At 45.4% G+C, this 11,454-nt stretch overlaps 1 protein-coding gene across 1 annotated transcript in view; it reads right to left on the bottom strand.

The window, feature by feature from the left end:
* Window positions 1–526: 526 nt before the first annotated feature.
* Window positions 527–11,454, bottom strand: part of RNF113A (ring finger protein 113A) — a 40,052-nt gene continuing 29,124 nt past the window's right edge. The window contains exons 5-11 of the mRNA XM_066586962.1: window positions 9,011–9,118; window positions 8,495–8,604; window positions 6,567–6,673; window positions 5,962–6,051; window positions 4,963–5,056; window positions 3,409–3,515; window positions 527–809 (exon numbers count right to left, since the gene is read on the bottom strand). Coding sequence (XP_066443059.1) covers window positions 739–809; window positions 3,409–3,515; window positions 4,963–5,056; window positions 5,962–6,051; window positions 6,567–6,673; window positions 8,495–8,604; window positions 9,011–9,118 — 687 coding nt within the window. The 3' untranslated portion in view covers window positions 527–738. The remainder of the gene's footprint in view (window positions 810–3,408; window positions 3,516–4,962; window positions 5,057–5,961; window positions 6,052–6,566; window positions 6,674–8,494; window positions 8,605–9,010; window positions 9,119–11,454) is intronic.

Genomic DNA, 11,454 nt, shown 5'->3' with positions numbered 1-11,454 from the left:
ATTTGCCATGGGCAGCCTGTATGAAATACGCCATGTGTGAAGGTACCCACCTCGGAGCTCCGTCACAGATTTTCATTATTGCTGCTGATCTGCACTTGGATTTTTGCATCATTTGATGGGGCTAATCAGTGCGTGGTAAACGTGATGTGCTGCTGTATTTCAGAGTAAACATACTATGAAAGGTCATTCCAACCCGAGCTGACGATGCTGGTGCTGCAGTGTCCTCTCCTTACTGGCATCATAGAGTGACAGCTCTGTCCCAGATTATGGATAGGGAAGAGAGCTAGCACTCTAGATGATGCAGGCAGGGAGAGGCCGGCGCGGTCCGCCATTGTGGCTCCGTTTAGAATGAATCTTCAAGGTAATGTTTATTCTGTAGAATGTCAGAGTAAAACATAGATGGAAGCGCTGTACATACCCATCCCGGGATCCTGCTGCGGGAGCATGAAACTAGTGAAAGGTTCCCTTTAAATTTTTTGCATAGAGAAGTTTGTGTTGTGGATTTCCATTCAAAGGAAGGGGACCCTTTTTTGATACAGATTTTGCAGCTTTATTATTCCAGTCTCTGTTGGCATTATCAGTCTTACCAGTAACAGTCTTTGAACCTTCCCATGTACTGTAAGACCTCAGCGGAGGGAGGTTCACAGGGAAAAAATCCCTCTGTAGACCAAATTTACATTTGTATATAAAGTTTATTGACTGTTAAAAAAAAAAGTGCTGAAAAAAAAAATCTTCTTGCTACCCCTGTTCTTCAGGCGAATCGCTGTCTTCCTGCTCAGCTTTGTACTTCTCGATCTTTGCAATCAATTCTAAAAATAAGCCATGAACAAGGTTCATTAATAAAGTACAGAAACTCAACGGACCCTGCTGTAAAGAAAACCTTTAGGCCTCAGGTCCATGGGGAAAATCAGGCCCGCCACAAATTCTCCATGCAGAATCCGCAGCGGGTCCCTCCTTTCCCGGGAACATGAGGCTAAAAATAAGATTAAACTCACCTGTCCGGACGCTGCGGATCTGCCCTCCGTCGCAGCTGGATCTTCTTTCTTCGGCCCGGCGGATGTGCTTGGCGCGCCGGCAGCGTGCCGCGCGCATGTGCTGGGCACATCTGCCGGGCCGAAGAAAGAAGATCCGCAGCGCCCGGACCGGTAAGTTTTAATTCAGGTACGGGTGTTCCACGGATCTCGACGGCTTCCATAGAAGCCTGCGGGAGACCCGCCGAAAATGGAGCATGTCGCGTTTTTTTTTTCCCCCACACACACACACAATCCGTGCCTGAAGGGAAAATGACATCCGCAGGTATTTAACTACCTGCAGGTGTCCAGTGCATCCCTATGGGGCGCGGATCTGCGTGCGGGAAAAACGCTGCGGATTTTTAATAACAATTATCCCGTGGACATGAGGCCTTAGAGTTGATCCCACTTCTAGGTATTTTGCTGCAGGAAGCAGACAACTCCATTGTGCAGTAGCACAGAATGGTACTGCAGGTTCAGTTCCCATTAACTGCAATACCAGCCTGGGCCACTGCACAATGTACAGTGCTTTCTGCTTCTGGCAGCAAACAGCTAAAAGTGCGACAATCCCTTATTATAGCGGCTTTCTTCCAAAAACACGCCAATGCTGTCCATGGGTTGTGTCTGGTATTGCATCTAATCACTATTCAAATCGAGCTGAGCTGTAATACCAGACACAACCTGTGAAGCCCTACCTGGAAGAAAGCAACCTCTTAAACATAAAAATGAACTGTGGCATACCCACTTATGTATTTGCTTCAATGTATAGGTAGTAGTTGCCTTTGTTTTTTCGAACTGAGCTACTTATAATTAATATTTGTTCTGTCTTTGTTGTACAGAAAATAATAACTTCTTGTAGTGTAAAGAATGGGGAAAGCACAGAGCATGAGCTACAGATAAGACAGGAGGAGTTCAGACTCCAAGAAGACATTGCAGCCAGTTATAGCTGTGCTCCAATGGAGGAAACATCAATGCAGGAGCCCTGAAGGATGCCATGTAGCATGCAGTGCTGACACTATGCTATTCTCATGGGGCGCAAAAATGCAGTCCTAAGCTCTCGCTCATGGCCTGAAGGTTGCGAGTTCAATCCCCGCAAGCTTGACTCAGCCTTCTGAGGTCGGTAAAATGAGTACTCAGCTTGGCAGGGGAAATAAATAAATAAATTACCTTAATAGGAATAGGTTGGCGCTATACAAATAAAATAGATTGGCTATGTGAAGACAATGGTAGCCAAAGTACTGTGCAACCACTGAGTAAAGAGTCTTTCATGCAACCTAATGATGGGGCAAGAATCTTCCTAAGAACATTCATTTGTCTGATCATCAGGTCATGTTAAGGCGCCGCTGATCACTTGATGAAAGAGCAAAAGCTCACTTGTCAGGTGATCACTTCTTCTTTTATGTGGTAGCCCTGCCTGTAAGTGGGGGGGGGGGGGGATGTACTGCTGATAACGATGAAACCATTGGAGACGACAGATCACAAATAACCATTCGTTCCCCATAGAGTCTCAATTGGTCTGTGTAAAGGCTAGGTAGACTAGCACGGATCTTGTTGATCACCTCTTAGCAGTGCTGTCCAATCTACTCCTTCAAAAAGGACCCTCAGGGCTCTTTCCCACGAGCGCATATCGCCCGTCCGTTTTCACGGCCGGCCGATATGCGCTGTGACCTGATGCACTGGATTCCAATACATCAGATCACATGGGCGTATTTGTGAGACGTAAAAAAATCCGGCCAAGCCAATATAGTGGCGGGCATTTTTACGTCGGTCCCAAAACATAGCCCTGGAACTATGTTTTGGGCCAGAATGTTAGCCGCTGCATGGGCTCCTATGGGAGGGGCTGTGGGCGGAGTTAAGCACCAATCTACCCCGTCTCCTCCCATTGATTGCTATGGACAAGAGTTGGGACATGGGTGGAGCCAAGCACCTTCTCCACCCCTTGTCCATAGCCATTAATAGGAGGAGGTGGGGTGGACTGCCACTTAGCTCCGCCCCCTCATTGCACAGACCGAGTGGGGAGGACCGAGAGGTAAGCCTGCGATGGGGAGGGAGGGGAAATGGGTGCAAATGCGCCGAGCTCACCAGGCCCTATGAATGGGCGCACAAACATTTGATTTGTGTGCCTGTTCACTGGATTTTCCTCTCCCAACGTAGCGTATTTCGGCCGGCCGTGAAAACGACGGCTAATATGCGCTGGTGGAAATAAAGCCTAAGGTTGGCTTACACACATAGCTGATTTGGTGCAGATCTGCAGCAAATGTCACCCTTTCAATTAAATTCAAACTGAAGAGGTAAAATCTGCTGCAGATCTACACCAAAATTATCAGTGAACCAGCTGTGTGTGAACGCACCCTTACACGGGTGTCTTCTCCAATAGTCTAATATCACGCACACTTACCTTTAGCTGGGTTAAACACACCATTGGTTTGTGTGTTGCACACGTAGCAGCGCTTGGATTTCCGGTAATGCTGCAGGGCACAACCCTCACAGAAGTAATGCTTACACCTGGAAAGGTAAAGACTCCTGATCAATGAATAGAAAATGAACCAAATCAAAGTGGACTGCGGATTTCATCTCTATATCAATTGGAGAAGGAGCATAAAGTTGGCCGTACACCCGAGATAGCCGAAGGTAGAACAAGTATTCACTCCCAATACACATGCACACACGGGGGAGAGTCAGTACACCCCGGTACCCATTAGATGGCTGACCAGTGGCACCAAAATCAGCAGGTTCAGCTGAAGTTCATCTAATGTGATTGTCATGTTAAAGGGGTATTCCAAATCAAAGTAATGGCGTATTAAGCTACCGTAGTATATGCCATCATTCTGGGCGCTCTCCCGATCCTGAGAGTGAAGGGGCTGCAACACTGATTCATTTTTTACACAATCTTTCACTGAATAGCGGCATCTCAGACAACTGTTGGGTAGGGAGACTGCAGTACAGCTCCATACAAGTGAATGTGGTGACTGCAGTCTACTGGACAATCGGGTGGGAAGGGTGCTGTTTAGGGACTCGAAATATACCAGAGCTGCATCGGCTTCATTCTCAGGATAGGTGGAGGTCTCAGAGATCATAAAGTGATGGAATAGTCCAGTGGAAACACTTAAGACTAAGTAACTGTTCAGTTAGGCTGGCCATAGGTCTAAAGATACGCCCATGTTAGGAGTGCACTATCAGACAGTCACAGATTTACATTAGTAGCATTAAGGTGCTGCCAGAAGTGACAAATGTAGAAGGAGGTTTGCACATCCGAATACTTTTGTCGCCCTTACTCTCAAACTTCACATAGAAAGGGATACGAATTGCTGGTCTATGTAAATTTGCCTGGCTACATCTATGACCGACTAACAATAAGCAATAATGTTATTAGGAGAGAGTCCGGCTAGTGCCTCATGTCCATGGGCGGATCGGATTCTGTGAACGGGAGCCCCACCGCAGAATCCCACCCTGCCCGCGGCATGAGGACATTACTTACCATTCCAGATCCTCTGCGTGGCCGTGCAGGTCGTCCATCTTCTCCCCCGTGGATGTGGGCGGGCCCGCTGGCCAGCATGCCCCTGCACATGTGCAGTGGAGATTTTTTTTTTTAAAATCTCCTGCTTTCCCGTGGGATCCGCTACACGCCTGCAGTGACAGTTGCAGGTGTGCCGCAGATCGGACGGCTTTCGTTGACTTCAATGGAAGCCATCCCTGCGGGATCTGCGGCAAAGAAAAAAAAAAGCATGCTGCGATTTGTTTTCCGGACCAGAAGGTGCACAAAACAAATCCGCATGCTTTAAGCTGCGGGTGCTCATGATTGTCTATGGGCGGCTTGAAATGCAGATCATCCGTGCAGGTACAATTCAAACCCGCCCGTGGACATGAGCTCTAACTCTGTGCTAATAACGCTTTGCTGCATTCTGGAGATCTCATGTGATCTGCACTTACGGGATCCTCCAGCTTCACTTACTTGGTAATGATTGGGTTCTTAAAGAATTCTCTGCAAATGAAACATTTAAAGGGGAGGTCTTCTTCGTCGCTGCTCACCTCATAATTCTCCTCATCTGAAAAACAATATTGTTCCAAGTTAACCGCCGGTAGAAAAGCAACCATTATACATGGCATTAGTAGTAGCCATAGCGGACATCGTAACTAAATGAATGACATCTGTGGGGAGAGAGAGAATGGACGGGTTTATTTTACCGCCACTAGAAGAGGCTCAAGTTTTCTGACAGCCACTTATTCCCCTTCCTCCATAAAAACATAAGCTTATAGCTAAGGGAATACTGGCTTACACATCTATCTTGCATACATGGCCAAGAAAATATAGAATAGTCCTCTTTACAGCGAAACAGACAGACTAGCCTAAGATCCGTTCAAGGGGCGGTAACATGATTGACAGTTATCCCCTATCCACAGAACAGGGGATAACTTTCACATTGGGGGGGGGGGGGTCCAACCACAGGGAGCCTCGGCAATCTCCAAAATGGGCTCCAGTGCATCCAGAAGTGAGGGCAGCTGTTGTTGCTCCACATGAGCCGCTGCTCCATTTATCTTGAAGGTGACAGAGTTCAGACACTCAATCATCTTTGCTTATGGTGTAGCGGTCCGCATTCACTTCAGAATATGCGGGGGTCCCAGCAGTCGGACCCTCACTAATGCAAAGGTTATCCTTATCCTGTGCATAGGCAATAATCATGATATAACCCCTTTAAAGGGAGAAAAGTGGTTTCCTGTTGCAACTCTATTACTTTCAGAGTCCCAAATGGTTAACTTTCTAATCATACTGTCTGCTTGGCAGCATCCAAAATACGTTCAGGGTCCCCACACTGTTATGGGGGACGATTCATCTCCTCCTCCATTTCTTTAAATAATGGAAAATATAGGAAAGGGCGAGTATGCTAAAAAAAAACAAATGTAAAGCATGCCTGTATTATTGTACAAGGTGTAAAAAAACGTCACCACATACCATTGGCGCCGTAACGTCCCTCCTCCAGCTCTCGCTCTAGTTGCCAGCCATGTTTGTAGTCAGAGCGGTCGTGAAGGAATTTACAGCTGTCTGAAATAAAAAGAAAACAAAACAAGAAAAACCATAAAATGATTGATAAGACAAATGAGGGCTGACTGAGTAATGAATGAAGAGAACTCCCTCTGTGATGTTACTGAAGTGTACTTACTCAACCCGACCTCTAGGTGGTGCTATATGGTTAAATATATACTAAATAAAGTAAAAGAGGTGCAGACACCCGACCTTTCACTTCCCGTAATCTGACACATGAGCATCTGGTGCCGAGTAATAAAATATTCTGAATTATTGGACAGTCATAGAATATAAAAAAGTAAAACCTTTAGAAGGAGAAAAGTATCTCATTTCATTTTTGAATCAGAGGATTCTCTTAATCGGTTCTTCTTGGTCAGTTTTCTGCCAGATTACAGCATCAGATTTTTTGTATTGATTGAAATCCAGATTAAAGGGATTGTTCTGTATCTACACTTAATGCAGCCAAGTAAGCAGTAATACATAAGTGTGTGAATCAGGCACAGCAGTTGGGTAGAGCAGCGGCTGGCACTCACCTCCAAAGCCACAAAATCCAGTTTCCTTGTAATCTTTGCAAATATCTGGTTGGTAGTCCCATCGCACTGTGGCCCTGAGATGTTCGGGGGCCCTGATCGGACCTTTCCTGTGTCAAAAATATAATTTGTGGAATTGATCAACAGCCCTAGGTAGACACGGTGGAGCAGCAGCATGCACACAGCTAGGGTGGTGACATCATACTCCCACTGTTATTACTGTGCAGGGTACAAGTGCTGATTACATTCTAAACTACAGTTCATCATCCTGTATTAGGCATTAATGGTTTACATGCAGAATAGTTAAGTAATCTTATTTTGTTGGGAGTCGGATTGCTGGGACCCCCGCCGATACACTGAGAAGGAGTTGTATGGATCTGTAACCAGACATACATGTTGCCACACCATAGGTGTCTATGGGAGATATAAAAACAGTGAGCATGCTTCCTCGACTGTTTCCATTATGTCCTATAGACCTATACAGAGCGGACTGCGTGCTTTCTTTGGCTATTGCTCCATACAACTCTCTAGCAGTCAGACGTCACAATCTAATACTTATCTGTGGATAAGCGATAAATGCTCATGTTGGGGACCCCCTTAAAAGGGGACCTGCTAGCAGCTTCATGCCCCCTAATCTGCTGTACACACAATACAGGAACTGGAGAGATATTTCTGTACAAACCACAGGAAAAAAAGGTTTTAAACCTCTCTTGCCACAAGTCACGTGCCCTTGTTATGGCCATGCGAAAACGGAAGCATTTCCGCTGGGTGCATCTTGAACTGCGAAGTGCCCTGTGATCTTGAGTCTAAACCCACCAAACATCTTTTTGGTTGGTGTGCCAATTTTGTAAGCTGGAATCCTGGCACATCTGCAGTGGGACTAGCCTGGTCTGTGCATCAGCTTCACGTCTTTTTTGCGGATGCGGAAGTTCAGATCTCACTACAGCAATATGGGGAGCTGATGTACAGACCGGGCTACTCCTACTGCAGTTCGCTGGTATTATAGCCCACGTCGTCACACACATTATTCAAGGAAGTTGGGAAGCATTAAACCCAAGATCACAGGATACCTCGCTGTTCAAGACTCAAGTGGGGTAAACTGTACTATTGGTGGCCCACAGGGATTGTGTAGAATGATCTCTCTAATACATATAGTGCAGTTACAGTAGCTTACAGGGCATAAAAATGCTGACAGTTCCCTTTAATAACTAGGTTTTTGATCTCTGACAGCATTGCACTTCCCAAGATGTCTGTACAGGGGTTTTTAAGGGGGTTGTCTAGCTTTAAAAGCTTTTTGGTCTATCTTCAGGATAAGCCATCAATAGCAGATTGGCAGGGGTTCACTGCCCAAAATTCCTGCTATACTTTTTAGTTGATCGCTGTGCTTGTACACACAGCAGATTTCTGCGGAAAGCAGAGAGCTCTGTTCTCACAGCAGTGGCCCAGCTTGGTATTGCAGGCATTGAAGGGAAAGGGAACTCTGCCTGTAATACCAAATCAGACCACTAGAGTAGGAATGGAGCTGTCTGCTTCCTGCAGAAATTAGCACAGTGCACAAGAACACTGGCCCAGCTGATAAGTGGGGGTTCTGGGCAGTGAACCCCTGCCAATCCACTATTGATGGCCTATCCTCAGGATAGGTCATCGATTGTTTACAGCTGGACAACGCCTTTAATATTGAGCACAATTAAAACTTTCCCCTATACTTTAGACTAGCGTTTCCCATACTTTAGTCCTCACAATTTCCTAACAGGTCAGCTTTTCAGGATTTCCATAGTATACTGCACAGGTGATGTAATGATTGCCACATATAGGATATCCTATAATCATGACCTGTTGGGGGGTCCTGAGGATTTGAGTTTGGGAATCACTGCTTTACACCTATGGTTTGGTGGGAGGATAACGGGCTGAAAAATGCTGAGCGCCAGTACCTGACCATGCCGGAAGAAGCATTCCCTAAGGAGGTGTCTTTAGGTTTGATGAATTTCTGGTAATTGTGCATCCCGCGATAGATCTTATCATCTTCCTTCCCCTTTATTTCCTTAAGGGAGAAAAGAAATCAATAAATGATGGATGTAGTGATATTGTATCTGGTGTTCACTCCCTGTGTACTTCATCAATGATGACAGCTCCTCCATTATTCAGCTCCCTAATGTCTGGATTAGATGAGCTGTTCTCATAAGAGTCATATCCCCACTCATAACTTCATCCGAAAACTAAGTGCTGAACACGGACATCAGTAGACAGATACATATTCATTTATTGGGACAGCCTTGTCCACGCAGGTGTCCTCCTATTGCGATGGACTACAAGTTTCTGCATGACCTGATTGTGAAGACCCAAGATCACCACTGTCCAGTCATGCTGAGATCTGTAGTTCCACTGCAGCTGATAAAGCATAGGCAACATCTCTTACCTAGCCTGGGCCATTTTCCGCTTCTACTTACATCCTGTATTTTCTGGCTCCTTTCAAATATGGCCTGTGCATCCTTGTCTTTCTCGGTGTCCATCTCATAGGTGGCCGTTGCTCCCATGTCATCTGGACCTACAGGTTTCTGGAAAAGCCACACAGGAAAAAAAGGTTCAATGAAGGTACTATGCTAAACACTAATTAGTAACATCAGATATAAGACTACAAAGGAAGTGAGCCAAAGTGCTACATTATTGCAGAGAATAAAGGCCCATTTACATTGGACGAGTGTCGGGCAAACGATGCTTGTCCCTGTATCCCCGCGCTCCTGCACGGGAGCTAGCACAGCTGGCTTGCACCCTGAGTGGCCAGCAGGGGGGCGGGGCAGCCCAAAAGATGAGCGATGACGATCATCGCTCATAGTGCAGTTTCAACAGCCGCTGTTCTATAGCGAACGGTGCCTGTGTTATGTGAATGGAGAGGGGCGGGGGGAGCGAAATCTCCTGCACTGCCCCGCCCCCCTGGTGGCCGCTCTGTGTGCGAGCCAGTAGTGCTAGGAGCACGGGGATACAGGGATGAGTGTCGGGCAACGTTTGCACGACACTTTTCCAATGTAAATGGGCCTTAAACTCCTTTACACATTCATACAATTAACTCATTAAGGACCAGGCACTGTAAATTTACAGCGCTTGGTCCCGGACTTAAAGCCCAGCCCTATGTAAAATTACGGCAGGGATTAAAGACTCCTGGTTCTGCAATCAATCAGAAGCAGGATGGGTTGTCAGCTGTTATTCACAGCTGATAACCCGGAGGAGGAGGGAGAAGTGGGTTTTAACCCTTTCTGCCTCCTCCTTTCTTTAGTACAAAAGTGTTCAATGAGTGATATGTACTAAAGCAAAAGTGTTTTTTCCACTACGAGAGCCCAGGAGTCATGTGATCCTGATCAGCTCTGCCAGTGACTAATGTCACTACAGGGGGATGTTTTTCCTGTAACCGAGGCTCCTATGGATGCCCCAACTACAGTGGAAAAGTGTAAAAAAAAATAAAAAAATAATATAAATATATAAAATATATTACACACACACACACACACACACACACACACACACACACACACACACACACACACACACGAGAATGTCCCCCAGAGGTCTTATATGAGGTCATGGGGGACATATGTATGTAATTACTCTTTTTACTAAGTAAAAAAAAAAAATTGCAGAATAAAATAGGTACATAAGAAAAAAAAATAACCCAAATCCATCGTCAACCAAAACCGTCACTATAAGCGCCCTGTAATCCAAAACCATACATGTTATATATCAAAATGAGGGACCCGTTCCCTTACTTTATTTTAGCATAAATATACTAATTTAAAAATAGGAAAAAAATTGTTAACAAAAAAATTTTTTACGCTTTTTACCCCCCAATAAAAAAAAGTCAGTGAAAAAGATATAAAAAAATAGCCCTAAAGGCCACGGAAAAAAAACACCAAAAACTGAAAAAATAATTTTGGTAGCTAAAGGGAAAGCAAATAGGGCCATAAAACTACCACATGGCTAAAATCCCTAAAAAGTGTCTGGTCCTTAAGGGGTTAAAGTGAATGGGACCAGCCTGTAGTACTTTGGACAGCTACTATAAATAATACGGCATGCTGCGCACTGACAGGATTGTGCTCACATGGGGGCTGTGGACCCTTCAATCAGCTAATAAGTGGGTGTCCAGAGCAATCCTGAGGGTATGTTATCAATTTTTGAAGGGCAGATAATTCCTTTAACCCCTTCACGCCAAAGAGCGTACATGTATACCCTCTGGCAACAGGGTTTGAAGGGAGCAGGCCCAGGAACCAAGCCGGCTCCATAAATGCGCCCCAAAATGGTGTCAATAGAAACCGAAGGTTGTCCCACAAAAATAAATAAATAAATAAATAAATAAATAAATAAATAAAAGACCCTCCGCACATCCCCATCAACGGAAAGATAAAAAAAAAAAAAAAAGTTATTGGGTTTCAAAGATTGAAACAGAAAACATTTTTTTCATAATTACATTTGTCAAAAGTAGAAGAAAAACTATATATATTTGGCATTGCCATAATCATACTGACCACAGAATAAAGCTGCACAGTGTACACTTCAAAAAGAAGCCTTCCACTCAAAATGGCAAAATTGAGGTCCCATCCCCCCATTTCATCCCACTTAGGAATGTTTAGGCTACGTTCACATGGGGCGGATTTCCAGCGGAATTCCCGCGGTTTGGCCGCACCGAAAACCCGCGAGAATTCCGGTGGAAAAGCGCTGCTTCAAAATCCGCGGCATTTCACTGCGGGTTTTGGAGCGGTTCAGCCACCGGCATTCCGCTGCAGCTTTCTCTCCCCATAGAGAGGAGTGAAGCCGCAGCAGTGGAAAAAAAATTACATACTGCATCTTCTGAATCAGCGCCGCAAAACCACATCTGCTCGGCTTTTCCGCGATGGATTGGCCG

Source organism: Eleutherodactylus coqui, chromosome 13, assembly GCF_035609145.1.
Source record: "Eleutherodactylus coqui strain aEleCoq1 chromosome 13, aEleCoq1.hap1, whole genome shotgun sequence".
NCBI lineage: Eukaryota > Metazoa > Chordata > Amphibia > Anura > Eleutherodactylidae > Eleutherodactylus > Eleutherodactylus coqui.
This window is presented reverse-complemented; position numbering and strand designations above follow the sequence as displayed.